At 40.8% G+C, this 18,543-nt stretch overlaps 1 protein-coding gene across 3 annotated transcripts in view; it reads left to right on the top strand.

Annotated features, from left to right (window-relative positions):
• The window catches only part of abtb1 (ankyrin repeat and BTB (POZ) domain containing 1), a 76,067-nt gene that overhangs the window by 29,376 nt on the left and 28,148 nt on the right, over nt 1–18,543 (top strand). For 2 of the 3 annotated variants that reach the window (XR_007956512.1, XM_052018479.1), the window contains exons 2-6: nt 106–168; nt 4,671–4,726; nt 11,135–11,279; nt 13,485–13,644; nt 16,088–16,133. Coding sequence is in view for 2 of the 3 variants with exons in the window: in XM_052018479.1 (XP_051874439.1) it covers nt 106–168; nt 4,671–4,726; nt 11,135–11,279; nt 13,485–13,644; nt 16,088–16,133 (470 nt within the window). In the remaining variant the exon portion in view is untranslated. The remainder of the gene's footprint in view (nt 1–105; nt 169–4,670; nt 4,727–11,134; nt 11,280–13,484; nt 13,645–16,087; nt 16,134–18,543) is intronic. The other variant, XM_052018480.1, reaches the window with a different exon arrangement.

The following is an 18,543-nucleotide window of genomic DNA, read 5'->3' as shown; positions in this document are numbered from 1 at the left end:
GTCCATTTTATCTTTGTGTTGGGTTTAATATGCTGGAATAATTTATTCAGGAAAATATTAACACAGTTTTGGAAAAGATATTAATAGAGCTTTACTTTTTTTCAGCTATCTGGTTGAACAAAGAGATGTGGAATTAAATGTAAAAGATAAATGGGACAGTACCCCATTGTAAGTACACTTCCTATGTACAAAAGTTTCCTTGAGGTTTTATTTTTGTCATGCTTTTTCCAACTCTTAAATTCCTAAATCCATACTACAATGGATGCTGCCTGCAGGTGTGTCATGCTGTAATTGCATCTTTCTCAACTATTTGCCTAATTGGTTTTTATGTCAGCTTTATTGTGCAATATCATAAGTGTTTACACTTCAAAACGTTTCATTACATGAAGCACTTCTGAGAAAGGAGATAATTTGCTCTGATAAAAGTGTTGTTTTCAATGAGTGCAAGCTGTGAGTTTGATACTGGTGTTGAATGCCTTTTTAAGCTTTAAAAGGACATTTTACCCTTGCATTGATGCTGAAGGTCCGACTTGCATTTACTGTGGCATCCTCTGGATTTGTGCCAGTACTAGATGGCTTCATTGTCCTTTACATCGTGTGAATGCATGTTGCAAGGGATGTGATAGAACATGTAGGCATGTGTAATACTGGAAGAAATGGAAGAAAATATTAAAAATTCCAAAGCTAAACCATACTCTATAAGAAAACTGCAAGCTGTTTTTAGTGTACATTTAAACATTTAATAGTAATTGCAGTTGTTGCACACAGTGAGAAATCTGGGTGCTTTCCTGTACAACTGTAGGGTTTATAATGGGCATTTTCAATTTGCTGCCAATGATGATTTGAAGTTGAAGTCCATTAGAAATAGGTGTGAGACCCTGGGGCAGGTTATCTCGCACCACTTCAGTTTGACACCTCTTGGAGTATTTCTCTAGTGTGATGTTCCAATCAAGCCATGTGGTATTGGTATTGGTTTATTATTGTCACTTGTACCGAGGTACGGTGAAAAACTTGTCTTGCATACCGATTGTACAGGTCAATTCATTACACAGTGCAGTTACCTTGGGTTAGTACAGAGTGCATTGATGTAGTACAGGTAAAAACAATAACAGTACAGAGTAAGGTGTCGCAGCTACAGAGAAAGTGCAGTGCAATAAGGTGCAAGGTCACACCAAGGTAGATAGTGAGGTCATAGTCCATCTCATTGTATAAGGGAACCATTCAATAGTCTTATCACAGTGGGGTAGAAGTCTGGTGGTACATGCCCTCAGGCTCCTGTATCTTTTACCTGATAGAAGAGGAGAGAAGAGAGAATGACCTGGGTGGGTGGGGTCTTTGATTATGCTGGCTGCTTCACCAAGACAGCAAGAGGTAAAGACAGAGTCCAAGGAGGGGAGGCGGTGTCTGTGATGCGCTGGGCTGTGTCCACAACTCTCTGCAGTTTCTTGCAGTCCTGGGCAGAGCAGTTGCCATACCAAGCCGTGATACATCCAGATAGGATGCTTTCCATGGTGCATCGGTAAAAGGTGAGAGTCAAAGGGGACAAACCGAATTTCTTTAGCTTCCTGAGGAAGTAGAGGCGCTGGTGAGCTTTCTTGGCAGTGGCATCTATGTGATTTGACCAGGACAGGCTGTTGGTGATGTTCACTCGCAGGAACTTGAAGCTTGAAGCTCTCATGGGGTGGCGATGGTGGGACCATTTTTAAAATGACTAAAACTTCAACCCCTGGACAGCAGAGTTTAAAATTTTCAGTCGTGTAGTGTAAACAAGCTGCTGAAACCTAATCTGACAGTAAAGAGAAGGTAGTGGTGAACAGTATTCTTGAGTTACTGCTGTTCCTTTCAGAGATACAAAGAGGTACTGTACCGAAACAGGCACTTTGTTCCACCCCGTCCACACCAACTATCAACCACCACTTACACTAATCCTACTTAAATTCCATTTTTATTCTCCCTACATTCTCAGCAACTCCCCCTGCCGCTCCCTCCGCCCCCCCCCCCCCCCAAATCCAGATTCCCCCACAGACCAATAAAATAGGGCCATCTACAGTGGCCTATTAACCTACCAATTGGCACATCTTTGGGATGTGTGAGAAAACACAGGGGGAACGTGCAAACTCAACACAGGCAGCACCGGGGGTCAGGATTGAACCCTGGTCGCTGGAATCGCTCCTCCGCTAGCTGTGCCACTGTGTCGCACTACCAACCTCTGCGGAAAATGCTCCCTATTGCTATTGGGAAGGGATTTCCAAGTAAAAGGAACAATGACATATTTCCAATTTAGAATTATGTGTAACTTGGAGAAGAAAGTGCACGGGATGGTGTTCCCATGTGTTTGTTGCCATTGATTTTTTTGGTGATAGAGATCAATGGTTTGGAGATGCTGTCAGAATAGCTTGGGCAAGTAATTGCAGAGTGTTTTGTAGATGGTTTACATTGTAGGCATGGCGAGCCCGTACTGGAGGGAATGAATGTTTAGGGTGATGGGTGATCTATCAGTCAAGTGGGTGGTGACTGTAAGTGTTGTTGAAGCTGCATTCATCCAGACACTTATGACTTTGTTTTGCTTTGTAGATGGTGTAAAGGCTTTGGGTGGGGGGGGAGGTTAGGAAATGATGCACTGACTGCAGGATAATCAGCCTCTGCCCTGCTCTTGTAGCTACAGTACTTGTGTGGCTGGGCTAGGGAAGTCACAGTACTTGTGGCAGGGCTAGGAAACTTTTTATAGCACATAGAACAGTACAGCACAGAACAGGCCCTTCGGCCCACAATGTTGTGCTGACATAGCTAATCCCTCCTACCTACAGAATGCCCATATCTCTCTATTTTCCTCTCATTCATGTGCTCATCCAAGCCCCTCTTAAAAGCACTCAATGAATTTGCCTCCACCACCCTTCCAAGCCCCTCTTAAAAGCACTCAATGAATTTGCCTCCACCACCCTATCAGGCAATGCATTCCAGGCATCCACCACTCTCTCAGTAAAAAATGTACCCCTCACATCTGTTCTGAACCTACCCCCTCTCACCTTAAGTGAATGCCCTCTGGTATTGGATCGCTCAATAATGGGGAAAAAGGTATTGCTTGTCCACCCTATCTATGCCCCTCACAGTTTATACACTTCCAACAGATCACCCCTCAGCCTCCGCCACTCCAGAGAAAAGAGCCCAAGTTTGTCCAGCCTCTCCTGATAGCACATGCCCTCTAATCCAGGCAGCGTCCTAGTAAACCTCCTCTGCACCCTCTCTAAAGCCTCGACATCCTTCCTATAGTGAGGTGACCAGAATTGCATGCAGTACTCTAAATGTGGCCTAACCAGAGTCCTATAGAGATACATCACAACTTCTTGACTCCTATACTCAATACCCCAATTAATAAATGCAAGCATAAGCCTTCCTGTGTAGCCACTTTCAATGAGTCATGTACTTGCACCCCAAGGTCTCTCTGCTCTTCAACACTGTTAAGGGTCTAGTGACGTTTTCGGTCAATGGTCAACCCTGGGAGGTGGATAGTGAGGAACCCAGTGATGGTAATGACATTGACTATGAAAGGTAATTGGTTAGAGTCTTATTGGAGATGGTCATTGGTCCCGTACTTCTGTGGTGTGAATGTTACTTCCAATTATCAGGCTATATCTGAATAGTGTCTAGGTTTTGCTTCACGCATGTCCTGCCGTCAGAAAGGATTGTGATATCCTTGGAAACTCCTCCTCCTATTAGCAGTTTAATAGTCCACACTATGACCAAATGTGGCAGGAATGCAGAGCTTTGATTAAGTCTATTGGTTGAGAGAGTGTTTAGCTTTTGCGTGCTGTTCTGGTTGCTTAGCATGCAGCTTCACCAGGTTAGTACTTCATTTGAAGTATGCTTGGCAGTGTTCCTGTCATCCTGTGCTCCTCATTCAAACAGGGGTGAAGCCTCTGATTTGGTAGAGTCGAGGATTAAGTAGTATTTGGTACCATAGGTTTCTGTTATTCAGTACCTGGTTAGTCAGTCAATCTGATTCATTCTAAAACTGCTACTTAGCACAAACGTGTAATCATTGTGTAACTTAGGAAACTGGCATCCAATTTAAGCACAGTCCTTTAACAGCCATGTGATAATACACAGATAATGTGTTTCAGTGATGCCTAAGGGAGAAATATTTTCCAGAATAGGGAGGTTGCAGGTTGTGCCGGTAGGGTCCATTTCTACTGCTCCTGATGTTCACAGCTCCTCATGAGTGATCAGTTTTGAGTGGTCGGGTCTGTTCTATCCCATTTAGTGTGATTGTAGTGCCACACAACATGATGGAGGTTGTCTTTGGTGTGAAGGTACAACTTCACCTCCACAAGATCTGAGATGGTCACTTCTATCAATGCTGTTATGAACAGATTCTTTCGCACAATTACAGTAAAACTCTGATAATCATTCGGACTTTGGTAGTGCCGGACTAGGAGATTTTCTGGATATTGGATAAACCACTTTTAATTCATCTGGAGAGCCCAATGTTAAACATTGGGATTTCTAAACAATCGGATGGTCGATAATTGGAGTTTTACTGTATTCAAATGGAATGGTTCCTCCCGCTCTAGCAAAAATGATGCTCTTATTTAAAAGCATTTTATTAAATATTCAAATTATTGATTTTATAATTATAGTGACTATCCCTAATTTCTCCTTCTGTATAACAGATACTACGCATGCTTGTGTGGACACGAAGAACTTGTTCAATATTTACTTGACAACGGTATGTAAACTTTTAAGACTATTTAACACAATTTTTGTGAAGGTTTGACAGCATTTTGTACCACAGGTTTGTGTTATTCAATATCTGATTAGTCTGGTTCATTCATTCAATGTAGGAATAAGTTACATTTTTTGACACCAAAATAGCTTCACAGTGCAGAAGGGTAATTATTGTGTCCTTTAGGAAACTTGCAGCCAATTTATGTTTAGCAAGATCCCAGAAACTGTAGTTTGATAATGTGCATTAGTGACATTGGCTGGTGGAGGGATTAGGCCTTTGGGGAAAACTCATTGGTCTTCAAATGTGCTTTGAGGAAGTTTACATTCACTTGAAAGAATGGATAGGATATCTGATAAATGCCACGACTGAAACCAGGTGTCTTCGGGTCACCCTCTCTGCTGTTCTGCTTTGTTAAACTGTGATCTTGCTTCTGGAGAACTTAATAACTAAAAATCTATTGATCGTTGTCTTGAATATACTCAGCAACTGAATCTTCACAACCTTCTTGGAAAGTGAATTCCAGAGATTCACTATCTTTTCAGTGAAGAAATTTCTTTTAATCTCCGTCACTGCCCGACCCCTTATTTTGAGAATGTGACCCCCGGTTAAATACTCCAGCCACAGGAAATATCAGCTCTGCATCTGTCCTGTCAAGTCCGTTATGCATTCTGTATGTTTCAGTGAGATTACTTTTCATTTCTAAACACAACAGCACAGGCCTAGTGTGTTTCATCTCTGTCATCCTTGGAATCAATCTGGGGAACCTTCATTGCAGCCCCTCTATTAGTAGTACATCCTTTCTTAGGCAGGTAGACTAAGGCTATATCGATTATACCAGATGCAGTCTCACCAGGATTCAATACAATTGGAGCAAGGTGTCTCCACTCTTGTATTTAGATCCTCTTGCAATAAAGCCCAATGTACCACATGCTCTATGAATTGCTTGCCAACCCTGTATGTTAACTTTCAGTTATTTGCGCACAAGGACACCCAGGTTCCTTTGAACTCCTCAATCTCTCATCAATTAAAAAAAAATTCTGCCTTTCTGTTTTTGTTTTTAGATTGGATGACCTCGCATTTTTCCACATTTTAGTCCACCTGCCATGTCTATTCATTTAGGCTCCCTGAAGCCTTTTTGCATCTTCCTCTTAGTCTATACTGCTACCTAGCTTTGTATCATCAACAGGTGTATATTACATACACCTCTTCTTGGCCACTTCTTGGCCGTGGTATACATATACCACGGCCAAGAAAGCTCACCAGCACCTCTACTTCCTCAGGAGGCTAAAGAAATTTGGTTTGTCCCCCTTGACTCACACCAACTTTTATCAACGCACCATAGAAAGCATCCTATCTGGATGCATCACAGCTTGGTATGGCAACTGCTCTGCCCAGGACTGCAAGAAACTGCAGAGAGTTGTGGACACAGCCCAGCGCATGACGGACACCAGCCTCCCCTCCATGGACTCTTGTCTCTACCTCTCGCTGCCTTGGTGAAGCAGCCAGCATAATCAAAGACCCCACCTACCCTGGTCATTCTCTCTTCTCTCCTCTTCCATCAGGTAGAAGATACAGGAGCCTGAAGGCACGTACCATCAGACTTAAGGACAGCTTTTACCCCACTGTGATAAGACTGTTGAACGGTTCCCTTGTAGGATGAGCTGCACTATGACCTCATGATCTACCTTGTTGTGACCTTGCACCTTATTGCACTGCACTTTCTCTATAGCTGTGACACTTTACTCTGCACTGTTATTGTTTTCACCTGTACTACATTGTTAAGGACTAGGTTACTATTGGTGAATGTCCCTTTAAGATAGAGCATAGTGGTGTGTGCGTGTGTATGTGTGTGTGGTGTGCTTACGTCTACAGAAGATAAATGACGTTGTTGAAGAAGTCAGTCAGAGAGAGAGAGACACCAGCCTGCTAGTTTCTCTATCGATGGATGAGAAACAATAACTGTGTCTGTCACTACAATCCACGTATGGATTATTTGGAGTAATCCGGTGGAGTCCACTTTGTTGTTGACCTGTAGAAGGAAACAGGTATTTGTGTGGACAGCCACGATTCGGATGCTTTTCGGGGTGAGAAAGTCACTACCGAGTAAACAGTGAGGTGTCGTTTGGGTTCCATCGTGGAACATTTGGATTTTGTAATTACTCTCTATGTTCTCTCTGCATCTACATCTTATCTTCAGACAACGGTGGTTGTTGAAGAAGCCTTTGCTCATGTTTCACCTTGTGGCTTGCGGAACTGAACTTCAAGAATCATTCCTGGACTTGGAGTTTGGGACTTTGCCACACACACACGACGAGTTTAGTTTTGGGGTTAATGTTCAAGGTTTAACATTTTTACTTCTAACATTCTAACATTTTTACTTTTATTTTTCTTATTATCATAAGTAGTTATTAATAAAGTAGTTTTTAACACTGAATCATGACTCGGTATATTTCTTTTGTTGCTGGTTTGTAACAACATCAATGCACTCTGTACTAACCCAATGTAACTGCACTGTGTAATGAATTAACCTGTACAATCGATATGCAAGACAAGTTTTTCACTGTACCTTGGTACAAGTGACAATAATAAACCAATACCAATACCAAATACATGATACCCTCAACCAAATCATTAATATAGATTGTGAATAGCTTGGACTTCACTTCAGATCCCAACTCAGTTCCACTGGTCACAGCCTCCCACCCTGAAAATGACTCATTTCTTCCTACTCTGTTTTCTGTCCATTACTAATTCTCTATCCATACCACAGAAAGCATCCTATCCGAATGCATCATCGCTTGGTATGGCAACTGCTCTGCCCGAGACTGCAAGAAACTGCAGAGAGCTGTGGACACAGCTCAGCACATCACGAAAACCAGCCTCCCCTCCATGGACTCTGTTTACACTTCTTGCTGCCTTGGTAAAGCAGCCAACATAATCAAAGACCCCACCCACCCCAGACATTCTCTCCTCCCCCCTCCCATCGGGCAGAAGATACAAAAGTCTGAGAACTCGTACCACCAGGCTCAAGAACAATTTCTATCCAGCTGTTATAAAACTATTGAATGGTGTTACGGACTCAGTGAAAGTCCCTTTAAGATAGAGAGTGTGTGTATATGTGTGTGTGGGGTGTGCTTACGTCAATAGAAGATAAAGGACGTAATGACGTTGTTGAAGAAGTAAGAAGAAGAAGAAGGAGAGAGAGAGAAGGGAGAGAGACACCAGCCTGCTTGTTTTCTCTATCGATGGATGAGAAACAATAACTGTGTTTGCCACTGAAATCCATGTATGGAAGTTGGAAGTAATCCGGTGGAGTTCACTTTGTTGCTGACCTGTAGAAGGAAACAGGTATTTGTATGTGGACGACCACGGTTCGGATGCTTTTCGGGGTGAGGAAGTCACTACCGAGTAAACACTGAAGTGTCGTTTGGGTTCCATCGTGGAACATTTGGATTTCGTATGTACTCTCTCTATGTTTTTCTACATCTACATCTTATCTTCAGACAACGGTGGTTGTTGAAGAAGCCCTTGCTCATGTTTCACCTTATGGCTTGCGGAACTGAACTTTAAGAACCATTCCGGAACTGGGAGTTTTGGACTTTGTCACACACACACACGAAGAGTTTAGTTTTGGGGTTAACGTTCGAGGTTTAACATTCTTGAATTCTAACATACTAACATTTTTTTTTAACTTTTATTTTACGTATTATCATAAGTAGTGATTAATAAAATAGTTTTTAACACTGAATCATGCTCAGTGTGTTTCTTTTGTTGCTGGTTTGTGACAATGGTCCCCTTGTACAATAAGATGGACTCTTGACCTCACAATTTATCTCGTCATTGCCTTGCACCTTATTGTCTACCTGCACTGCACTTTCTCTGTAACTGTAACATTTTATTCTGCATTCTGTTATTGCTTTTCCCTTGTACTACCTCAAGGCACAGTTGTATGAAATGACCTGTACGGGTGGCATACAAAACAAAGCTTTTCACTGTACTATGATACATGTGACAATAATAAACCAATTTACCAATTTATATGACCCTTGTTACTGTGTTCTAATTCTGTTTAATAATTTCTTGTGTGTCACCTCATCAAAGGTGTTCTTGAAGTCTGAGTACACTAAATAAACTGGTTTACTCTTATGTATTCTGTTATAATCTTCAAAAAAAATCCAGCCAGTTTATCAAACATGATTTATTTCCCTTTTATTGTTTTCTGTGCCCTTTTATCACTCCTTAATAATAGATTCAAACATTTTCCCTATTAATGTTAGACTAACTGCTGTATGGTTCCCTGGCTTCTCTCTCCTTCCTTTCTTATAGGGTTACATTTTCCACTTTTCAATCTTTGGGAACCATTCTTGAATCTGAGGTATTTTAGAAGATGACAACAAGAGCATCTATTGTTTCCTTAGCCAACATCTTCAAAACTCTAGGTTGTATTTCAATGAGGTACTGGAGATTTACTAGCTTTTAAGTTGCATTAATTTCTCCAATAATAGTTTTTGCTAATGCTAATTTCTTTGAGCTCATTAGATATATTGTCCTCCACTATTTCCAAGAAGTTTTCTGTCTTCTGTCGTGAAAGGCACAAAATATTTGTTAATTTCTCTGCCACTTCCTTATTCTGCAATATAATTGTTCTCTTTAAATTGTGTAATCTGTGCTCTTACAATCTTTTCTTATGTTTCTTGCTAGTCTGCTCTCTTGTTCTATATTCCCAGTCCTTATCAATATCTTGATGCTGTACCGAATTCTAAATTTTGTTTTGCAGTGTAATTAGCTTTTTCCTGTAATCTAGTACCATATCTCCTCTTGATAACCATAGCTGGATCACTTTTACTGTAGCAACACACAAAGGAGCTGGGGGAACTCAGTGGGTCAGGCAGCACTATGGAGGGAAATGGACAGTCGATATTTTGGGTCGAGACTCTTCATCTGGACTCCATTGCTAGTTTACTGTCACAGCCTTGTAATGTAGTTTTCCAACCCACCATTGCTGTTTTACGTCTTTATAGTTTGCTTTATTTGGGCTTTTGGCCTTGGTCTCAGATTGCACTAAATCAATTTCAATCTTTATATAAAATTCTGTCATGTTGTGGTCACTAAAAACCTCTTATCTACCAGATCATCAACTAATCCTTTTGCTACACAATATTGGATTGAAAATAACTTGTTCCATCTTTGTTTTCTCCACATGCTAATCTCTGTAGTCATCTACTTCATTAATTCAATCTTCATATTATCGCTATGAATTTGGTTTGCCAAGTCAAGATGTAGATTGAAGTTCCCATTGATTATTGTATTACCCTAGCTCGGTTAGTTTCCTCAGTTAAATGTTGCTGTGTGCACCATTACTTTTTGGGGGTCTAGACATAATTCTCACCAGTGTTTTCTGTCTTTTGTGGTTTCTTAGCTTCAGCCAGACTGATTCTATGTCATTTTCTGAGCTGAGGTCCTTCCTTGATCCCATTCTTTAAAATCAGGACAGCTTGCCTCCTTTCTCATTTTGCCTATCTCTTCTAAAAGTTATACAGCCGCACTTCAGCTTGGGTGAGGGAACATGTATAATGTGGCATTATCAGGTAAAACATTTATCTGATGTGCTGTGTGCCCATCTAGACCATGCCCTAGATCCCATAGACTCATTCAAAGAAACATATACGTTCTCACATGGAGTGTAGGTTCTTTGTCCGTAAAGGTAACCAGTGTGAGTCACTTTGCCAACAAGGAGGCCTGTTGCAAAGAGGAAAACATTGTTTTATTTGTAAAATGAAGGAACAGGTTTTACAACTCTTTGAACATGTTCTTAAGATATTTACCTTATTCTACAGCTGGTTGTGTATCCTATTTCATTGCTGCTGCTTCTCCGCATCAGTAATAAGCCAAACCCTGACATGTGGCAAACCAAGCCAAATAATGTTGAAATGTGTGGAAGGCATTGAGCTTGAGTTACTGGGTTGATTTTATTTTATTTAAGGATGCCAGACACCAAACTCCAATTATGTAAAATAATTTCCCTGAACAATGTGCTAACTGCATAAAGTTTGGACTTGTTTATTAGGTCAACTGCAACTTTATCTTCATTCAGATATGGGGAAGGATAGGGCCTTGAAAGTATGTGGTTGGAAAGGAATTATGACTTTGTGAGGGAGAGGATATCTAATGGTAAGGTCAAGATGGTAAACCATGAAGCTTTTTGTTGTGACATACTTGTATTGTACTGGTGAGATCATACAGCTCTCAACACATGTTTAGCACAAAAACAATCAATTTCACACATTGGCATTAATTTAATCAGGTTGATGTTTATTCTAGTTGTTGAAATTATTACCTTTGAGAAATGACAGAGCCAAATATTTCCAGAGGCATACTTTTCACAAACTAAAAATCTGCTTGTTACAGGAGCAAAATGTGAAGCCAATACCTTTGATGCAGAGCGATGCTTGTACGGTGCTCTGAATGATTCCATTCGAAGATTGCTGAAGGATTACAAGCAGATCACGGCCAAGTGTATGCAGAGAGATTATTATTATGATTTTCTCCAGAGGTACTATTATCAATATTAACTTATAATTCAGACACGGATGTTGTGCATAAACCCAGCAGTATAGCAGTGGTGTCAGGATATAAAATATGCCTGAAGAGGGAGGCCTTGAAGAGGTTTTATGGATCATGACACTTGCCGCAACCAAGTGGGACCTTATGCAACCCATTCCCTTTGTCCCAGCAAAAACAACTACATCCTACGCACCAGATTGTTCCCCACAGCTCTCTGCCTCTTTGTCTCAGCCTCTTTAAAACCCCTTCCTTAGAAAAAAATTTGAAGTATCATTTGGCTTAGCACAATTTTTCTTCTGTTATGCTTTTAGATGTTCAGTCTTCTGGGATGCCTCCGTTTCTTATATTTTAGTTTTAAATGTTTTGTAATGCATGTGGGTACAATGCAAGGGAGCATATGTGTAGAGTGATGAAGGGAAACCCATGTCTAGGGTAGGGATGGGGAAGCAGTGTGGAGTGGGGTCCTGCATGCCTGGGGAATGCTTGTTGGTCCAGTGCCCAGACCAGAATGTTGTTGGCACCCAGTTCAAAGTGCTATTTCAGCACCACTCTGCCAACCAGGGCAGACCTCTCCCCCTGCAGAATGGGTTGTTCGACCCACCACCCATCTAAGAGCACTAGGTGTTGAGAGTGAAGGCCTACTTGCCGATGCCCACTCAGTGCATGAGAGGAGGTGGCACGGTAGTGGTGCTGAGGTGTATGCAGGCCAGAGGGAGAGAGGGAGGTGTGCACGAGATGGGGAAGGGAGGGAGGAATGCTTGAGATGAGGCAGGGAGTCAGGTGTGCTTGAAATGGAGGGAGGCATGTGCATGGACTGAGGAGGGGAAGGAAGAGTCCATGGGGTAGGGCAAGGGTGGGTAGTTGATTGGGATAGGGAGTGGTGTGCTTGGGGGTAGAGAATGGGAGTAGCCTGAATGTGTGTGGTTAAAAGAGAGAGAGAGGTGTGTGTTGCTTATGCTATGCTTACCATCCAATCAATCTTTGTTATTACTGAGTGAAATCAAGGGTAACTCATGGCGGGGAGTGGTGTGATGACATGGATTGTTCACAACCTTTTACTTGTGCAATTCATATTCAACCTTAGTCCAGAATGATTTCTCTGTTTTTGCTTAAATGATACTCATCAAAAATATTGTTTTTATTCCCCCTGAAATTTCAGTTAGACTTCATTACTCCTGTATTCATATCTTCTTGTAATAAAGGCTAACATACCATTTGCCCTCTTAATCACTAGGTACACCTCCATGTTAATATTCTTATTAACATTATTTAAAGGCTTTTTTAGATTTGTAGAAACCTTCAGGATGAAAGGAATCCATTTGGCCTGTTGTGCCTGCAACATATCTTTTGAAATGGCAAAATTGTCACTCGTGCCAGAATGATTCAGTGTTGGGGGTGGAGGGAAATGCTACATTAGTGCAAATGAGGGAGTGTTTGGGAGTGAGACACATAGTTAGGGCAGTTTGGAGATGCTGTGGATGATGATTGATCTTAACATTCAGATACTTGCACTAGAGAGGTTAAAAGAGAACTTAACACTGGTCAGACGTTGTGGCATTTTAACTTGAGCAACACCTCAGGAGGCTAAAGAAGTTCGCGATGTCCCATTTGACCCTCACCAATTATAGATGCACCATAGAAAGCATCCTATCCGGATGCATCACGGCTTGGTATGGCAACTGCTCTACCCAAAACCACAAGAAACTGCAGAGAGCTGTGGACACAGATCAGCACATCATGAAAACCAGCCTCCCCTCCATGGTTCCGTCTGCACTTCTCGCTGCCTTGTTAAAGCAGCCAGCATAATCCAAGACCCCACCCGTCAGGGACATTCTCTCTTCTCTCCCCTCCCATTGGGCAGAAGATACAAAAGCTTGAAAGTAAGTACCGCTAGGCTCAAGGACAGCTTCTATCCCACTGTTATAAGACTATTGAACAGTCCCCAGTTCGATCAGATGGACTCTTGACCTCACAATCTACCTTGGTATGGCTTTGCACCTTATTGTCTGCCTGCACTGTACGCTCTCTGTAACTGTAACACTTTATTCTGTATTCTGTTATTGTTTCATCAATAAACTGGTGTGATGAAATGATCTGTATGGATGGCATGCAAAACAAAGTGTTTCACCTTGGTACATGTGACGATAATAAACCAATTTACCAATTTTTACGATTTTCCCATTTTCTTGATCAGGTTATTGGAGCAAGGACTTTACAGTGACATTTCCTTCCTAGTTCACGGTGAGATGTTCCAAGCCCATCGCTGTGTGCTGAGTGCACGCTCAAAGTACTTTGCAGAAATGTTTCAGACAAAGTGGAAGGGAAAGAAGGCAATAGCCCTGAAACATCCACTGGTAAGATGTGCAGTTGTGTAATCGGGCAAATAATTCACATCCTGGAACAACTGATCGAGGGATCAATTTCTCCCATGGCAGTTATAGAATTTTACAACACCCATTGCTCCAAAGCCAACTCTTTGAAAGTACAGTGCTCCCATTTCCCAGGTTTTATTTATAAATAATTCTGGTAGATTTAGCCATTTCCTCTTTTTAAAAACTATTATGGTTTCTGCTCCTGCTGTTATTACTGAGAGAGCATTAACTCCACTTTTTAACAGTGCTTGATAGAAACTCTGGTTGGTTAACATTGTGGTTATGCAACTGGACTAGTAATTCAGATCCTTGAATGAATGATACAAAAACACAAGTTCAACACCCACCACAGCAGCTGGAGAAGTTAAATTAAGTTAATTAAAAAAATATGAAATATAGAAATACTGGATTATCATAAAAATCCACCTGGGTCACTGATGTCCCTACCCAATCTGGCCTTTACATGCATGTAGACCTACAGCAATGTGAATAGATCTTAGCTGCCTTCTAAAATGGCCGAGAAGCCACTAGCCATTGATGTGTGATTAAAGCAGATAATGCTGGAAACACTCAACAGGTCAGGCAGCATCTGTGGAAACAGAAACAGAGTTCACGACCTTTGTCAGCACTGAAAAAGAGAGAAAACGAGTTAGTTGTCGGTTGCTGAGTAGGTGGAAGGAAGGGAATATCTCTAATAAGGTAAGACCAGAAGGGTTACTTGGGCAGCTAGAAGCAGATTAAGCTTCTTTGTCTGTGTTATGTGTTGCTAATAGCAGGGCTGTGGGACGTGCTGAACAGGGCAGTCTACACTCTTAGAGATGGAAAAACTGAGCCAAAATCATTGATTGATAACTAGCAGAAATGACCAGTTCTCATACAGACACAAAGGGAAGGTGATGTGTTTGGTGTGCCATGGTCCTTTGGTGTCCTTATTTATAAAGCCTTCTATGGTTCACATGCTTTTCTTTTTACAGCCTTTCAACTTCTCTTATGTATTTGAATCGTGGAGCCTTTCTATTTTTCTACTGCTGTTATGACGGACAACCCCTGCATTATGGGGGTTGCATTTCGAGAAAGTGGTCCATGTTGCGATTTTCCATAATGCGAAACTGCATCACCTGCACGTGCATCAAGAAATGAGAGTTGAAAAAAAATTAATTTTTTGTTTATTTATTTACTTTTTCTTCCACATATATTTTGTAAGAGCGAATTTTTATTCTGTGTCCCAGATGTTTTTGCTGGTGAAGGGTGAATCTCCATTACCTGAACTGCCATAACGTGGGGGTTGCCTGTATTGTCAGCTTTTTTGATAATAACTTGGATACTTGGCAGAATCAGACTCCCTTTTTGGATGATATCTGAAATTTAATTAAAATTGTGGTCATTAACCAGTACAGTCATGCATTGTACAGTCACCAGTTCAGACTGTTCCTCATTCGTTCCCTCCAAGGTGTTGCTGACTTGTTCTGGATTTAGTTAATGTGCTGGCTGCCATCTGGTGGTTGATTTGTACATGCTAGTCTAAAAGTTTGGGACAGATCATCCACTCATCAGTCATCAGGTTGGGTGGTTGGTGGAGAATGAAGACCGGACTCGGGAGACACAAAAGGAACAATCCCTTTTGGAATGCTGAGAGGGCAGGGGATGTATGATGAGTCCAGCCGTGGAATCTTGTTGAAGGTGGTAGAAACTGAATCGGAATTGGTTTATTATGAGAAACTTTGGTTTGCATGCCACCCATACAGATCATTTCATCACAACAGTGCATTGAGGTAGCACAAGGGAAAAAGGGAAAACAATAACAGAATGATCTGTTGAATATGGAGGATGGTGGGGTGGAAGACAAGGATATTGCAGCTTCAACAACTGTAGGTGACTCCCTAAAGCTGTAGCAGAACTGGCCATATATTATCCATCTGTAATATTAACTCAGCTTTTCCTCCCTCCACTGACACTGCTGATCTGCTGTGCATTTCCTATAATTCTGATCTGACCTGCATTTCATACTTTGATGTGTCCCTTTTGTTTACTCTCTCACTAAATGCACCTATTAAACTATCAACCTGATGGCTTCTTCACCACTTATCACCATAGCAATCCTAATCTCAGCCAATCAAAGATGTTCTCTTTGTCCTATCCATCCCTCTCCCACCACTTCAACAATTTAAAGCTGTTGTTTCCTCTCTTTTCCAGTTCTGATGAGTGGTCTTGAGCTACAACATTAACTCTATTTCTCTTTTCACAGATGCTGCCTGACCTGCTGAGTGTTTCCAGCAGTTTTTGTTGTTGTAACAGATTTCTAGTTTCTGCAGTTTTTAGATTTTAATATATGACAATGATGGATTAATTATTTTGACATCAAAATACAATATATATGTTTTATATGTAAAATCTTTCTTGGTATTTTTTTCTCTCTCTTCCACAGATTAATCCAATGGCTTTCAGGGCAATTCTACAGTATTTATATACAGGTATGGAATGCACAATTTTGTATAAAGAATTTGGAGAAACTTGAATATAGGTGATAATTGTGGCTCATTTGCAGTACACTTGCTTCAGAGTCATAGGGTTGTGCCTTCAAGTTCCAAACTAGCCACTTGACTGAAATTTTTTTTGCATACTCCAGACACTCAACTGAGGGAGGGGCACTCCACTTTTAGAGGTTCCACCTTTCAGGGGAGACAAACCCATGTCTAGTCTACCACTCACCCCCTCTAGGTGAATGTAAAGGATCCCCTAACATAAAAGAGAAAAGAGTTCTCCACAGTGTCCTGAGATGACATAATTTTCTTAGTCTACATCAGTGAGGAACAATTTTCTGGTCATTGACTTATTGCTGTTTTTGAAAGCTTGCTGTGCACAAATCGGTGGTCATATTTCCAACACCACCACATTGATTTTGCTTCAAGTGTGCTCAAATGAGGTGAAAAAGATTATTTAACTGCATGATTTTCTTTATTGATATTCAGCTTTAGAAAGCAATGGGAAAAGGAATTATTGAGTAACAGGAATTTTGTATATCAAAAAGGGATCTGTCACTCCATTGTGTCTGTATAAGCGCTAATACTGGAGAAAGACACTCCTAGCCTGTATTATTAAGTATATTTCTCCTTTGTGCATTTATACATCTTGCATGTTCTTATTGATTTGCCTGGAACACGTGTTTGTGTTTTAATTGCACTTTTATTTTGGTGAGGCCACTGTGCCATTAATGCAATCATTGTTAATCAACATGTTGATATTACATAGTAGCATGGAATTGTGCATCACACTAGTAGGGCATTCAGCCCTTTGAGTTACACAAGTAGTCCCTACTGCTCCTTTATCCCCATTACCCTGCAGTTTTGTCCTCTTTAAAGATTTTAATATATCATTTAAATTTAGAATCTGCATCCATCCAGTCAGATAATAAGCAGGAATAAGGTTGTAAGAAAAGAGGTGTGCCAATCAGGGAGGTTAAAAAAAAATCCCACACGGGTACAATGGGCACGGTTGGGCTATTATGTCAATTTAACCTTGATGCTAAGGAGGGTTCAAGAAACAAAATTAAGGAGAGAACGAACAGTCACTCAGACAAGTGAGGATTGATTAGACAAAGCCAACGTGGATTTGGAATTGAAATTGTTTTATTATTGTCATATGTACCGAGGTACAGTGAAAAATTTGGTTTTGCATGCCATCCATACAGATCATTTCATCACATCAGTGCATTGAGGTAGTACAAGGGAAAAGCAATAATAGACTGCAGAATAAAGTGTAACAGCTACAGAGAAAGTGCAGTGCAGGTAGACAATAAGGTGCAAGGTCACAACTAGGTAGATTGTGAGGTCAAGAGTCCATCTTATCATACTGGGGACATTTCAATTGTCTTATAGCGAGATAGAAGCTGTCCTTGAGCCTGGTGGTACGTGCTTTCAGGCTTTTGTATCTTCTGCCCGATTGGAGAGGGGAGAAGAGAGGATGTCCGGGGTGGGTGGGATCTTTGATAATGTTGGCTGCTTTACTGAGGCAGTGAGAAGTATAGACAGAATCCATGCAGGGGAGGCTGGTTTCCGTGATATGCTGAGCTGTGTCCACAACTCTCTGTGGTTTCTTGCGGTCCTGGGCAGAGCAGTTGCCTTACCAAGCCGTGGTGCATCCAGATAGGATGTTTTCTATGGTGCATTGATAAAATTGGATTTGCTAAATGCAATTATGTGTAACTAGCTTGATAGAGATTTTGATCAAGTCAGAGTTGATGAGGGAAATATATTTAATGTGATATATGTGAACTTCCAAAACACATTTGATAAGGTGCCACATAATAGATATGTCATCAAGATTGAAGGCATGGAAATGAAAGGGCTGTAGAGCACAGATAGCATATTGGCGCTGTAACCCTTCTGCAATTCTGAATTTGTAATACATTCCAGAATACTGTAACATGTTGCATAAACATTTTCTGTCAAAACCCATTATAATTTTGAAGACTTCTTTTAAATGAAACTTTTTAGTTTTCTGCATTGGAATCCAGAAATTCCAATTTCTGGATTTTCTCCCTTTAAGTAAGTACCTTTACCTCTAGTTCCAGTTAATCTTCTTTAACATTTTTTAAAATGTAGTGCCAGTAATCATGATCCAGTCTTTTTAAAAAAAAAGTTTATCATATATACCTTCTTTTTGCATTCATGTCTCTATTTATGAAGCCAAGAATATTGTGTACATTTTTAAATATCTTGTTTATCTTCAGCAATTTCTGTCAGTGAACCTCCAGGTCAATGTTCCTGCACCCATTTTAAAATTTTGCCACATAATTTATACTGTTCTTCCTCATTTTTACCTTCAACTTTTTCTGCATTAAAATATGTTGACTGTGTGTTTGCCCATTTCTGCAGTCTCTGT

Source organism: Pristis pectinata, chromosome 6, assembly GCF_009764475.1.
Source record: "Pristis pectinata isolate sPriPec2 chromosome 6, sPriPec2.1.pri, whole genome shotgun sequence".
In the NCBI taxonomy this organism is placed as follows: Eukaryota; Metazoa; Chordata; class Chondrichthyes; order Rhinopristiformes; family Pristidae; genus Pristis; species Pristis pectinata.
The sequence above is the reverse complement of the archived record's forward strand: the minus strand, read 5'-3'. Positions and strand labels throughout refer to the sequence as shown.